Here is a 1627-nt window from a genome sequence, read left to right as displayed (position 1 = left end):
GCCACCAAACGGGGAGGGGGGGGAGGAGAAGGGAAAAAGGGGGAGTAAGAGCTTAAAAAAATAACACACAAAAAAACCGCTTCCCCCTCTATTTACAGTCGAACTTTACACCGGGGTAGGGCACCCCTCCACCCCCTCCCTGCCCAGAGCAGCTGTGTCACCCTTGCCTGGGGGACGCCTGGGCCCGGGGGGGGGGGCAAAGAACACCTAGGCCCCCGGGGGGGTAGGGGGCCCAGGGAGCACCCAGACCCTGGGGCGGGGACAGGGAGCACCCGGATCCCGAGGGGGCCCTAAGGTTCGCCCCCGCTGCGGGGCGCTGCTGCCGGCACCTTGCGGCTGCCATCTTTGCACTTCTGGCAGTAGAAGATGTCAGGGACATTGGTCTTCTTGATCTTGGCGCAGGAGAGGTGGATCCAGGTGCCGCACTGGTTGCACTCGATCATGGGGCGTCCAGCGAAGGGCTTCTGGCAGTAGCAGGTGATCAGGTCCCAGGAGTCATCGCCTGCAGGATGGGCATGGTGGAGACAGGGCCGGGGGCTGAGCCCGCCGTGGCCCTCCCACTACTGCTGCCGTGGCCCCCTCCCTGCCACCCCCTGCACTCACCCGACTCCACCATGATGTCCTCGTCCATGACCCGCATCTCGCCCTCACTGGAGCTTCCATCGCCGTCACGGCTGGTCTCGGTGCTGCCACACTCCTTCCCCTCCCCACCCCCCTCCAGTTTGCCCCCGGCACCTGCCGGATCCTGGGGCTCCAGCGCCCCCCCTGCTGCCCCCCGCTCTCCTGCGGGTGGCGGGTCACAGCCCACTGGTGAGGGCAGGGCGTCCTCCTCCTCAGAGTCCGTCTCGCTAAGGGATGCCTTTGGCTTCGCCTCGGCCCGCTCTGCCTTTTTCAACTTCCTTTTCTTGCTCTTTTTGATGCGGGAGCGTTTCTCGCCTGCCGGGTCACCACGGTTCCTCTTGGCTGCCCCCCCGCCGGGCACCCCCAGCACACCGCCCTCAGCTGCCCGCCTGCTCCGCTTGTCCCTCTTCTTGTTGTTGGTGGTATCGCCAGGGCCTGGGGTGGGCCGGGGTGTAGGGGCCAGCGCGGCCGGCGGCTTCCCCGGTGGCTCCAGGTCGAAGAGCGAGTCCTTGAGCTTCATCTTCTCCAGCAGGGAGCTGTCGGACTTGAGGCGCCGGAAGGCCTTCTTCTTGGAGGACTTGGCCTTCTTCACGAAGGTCTCGATGGTGTGCAGGTCCGAGTGCGCCGACTCCCAGCCGTCACTGTCGGCCGCGCTCTCGGCGCGCAGCGGCGAGTTGGAGCCCGACGGCGTCCAGTCGCTCTCCTGCGGGCACCGGGGCTCAGCGCGGGGGGTCTCCGGCGGCCCGAGGTGCCCCGTGCGCGCCCCCCCGCAACGCGGAACTACAACTCCCGTGGTGCCGCGCGCGCCGCCGCCGCCGCGCCCCGACTGTGCCGCCGCGGAGCACGCCGGGACTCGCAGTCCTCCGCGCCGCCAGCCACTAAGATGGGGCTCCGCGGGAGGCGCCGCCGCACTCACCTCCTTGGCGGCGGGGATGTAGCCCGCGTAGGCCAGGACGAAGCTGCAGAACTTGTTGAAGTCCTCGATGGTCCGTCGCCGCTTCTCGGG

General features: G+C 68.2%; 1 protein-coding gene across 1 annotated transcript in view; it reads right to left on the bottom strand.

The window, feature by feature from the left end:
* Positions 1-77: 77 nt before the first annotated feature.
* Positions 78-1627, bottom strand: part of PHF23 (PHD finger protein 23) — a 3905-nt gene continuing 2355 nt past the window's right edge. The window contains exons 3-5 of the mRNA XM_085322532.1: positions 1538-1621; positions 604-1324; positions 78-502 (exon numbers count right to left, since the gene is read on the bottom strand). Of these exons, the coding sequence (XP_085178658.1) occupies positions 291-502; positions 604-1324; positions 1538-1621 (1017 nt within the window). The 3' untranslated portion in view covers positions 78-290. The remainder of the gene's footprint in view (positions 503-603; positions 1325-1537; positions 1622-1627) is intronic.

This window comes from Rhea americana, unplaced genomic scaffold, assembly GCF_003343005.1.
Source record: "Rhea americana isolate MKP2758 unplaced genomic scaffold, rheAme1 scaffold_785, whole genome shotgun sequence".
Taxonomy (NCBI): domain Eukaryota; kingdom Metazoa; phylum Chordata; class Aves; order Rheiformes; family Rheidae; genus Rhea; species Rhea americana.
This window is presented reverse-complemented; position numbering and strand designations above follow the sequence as displayed.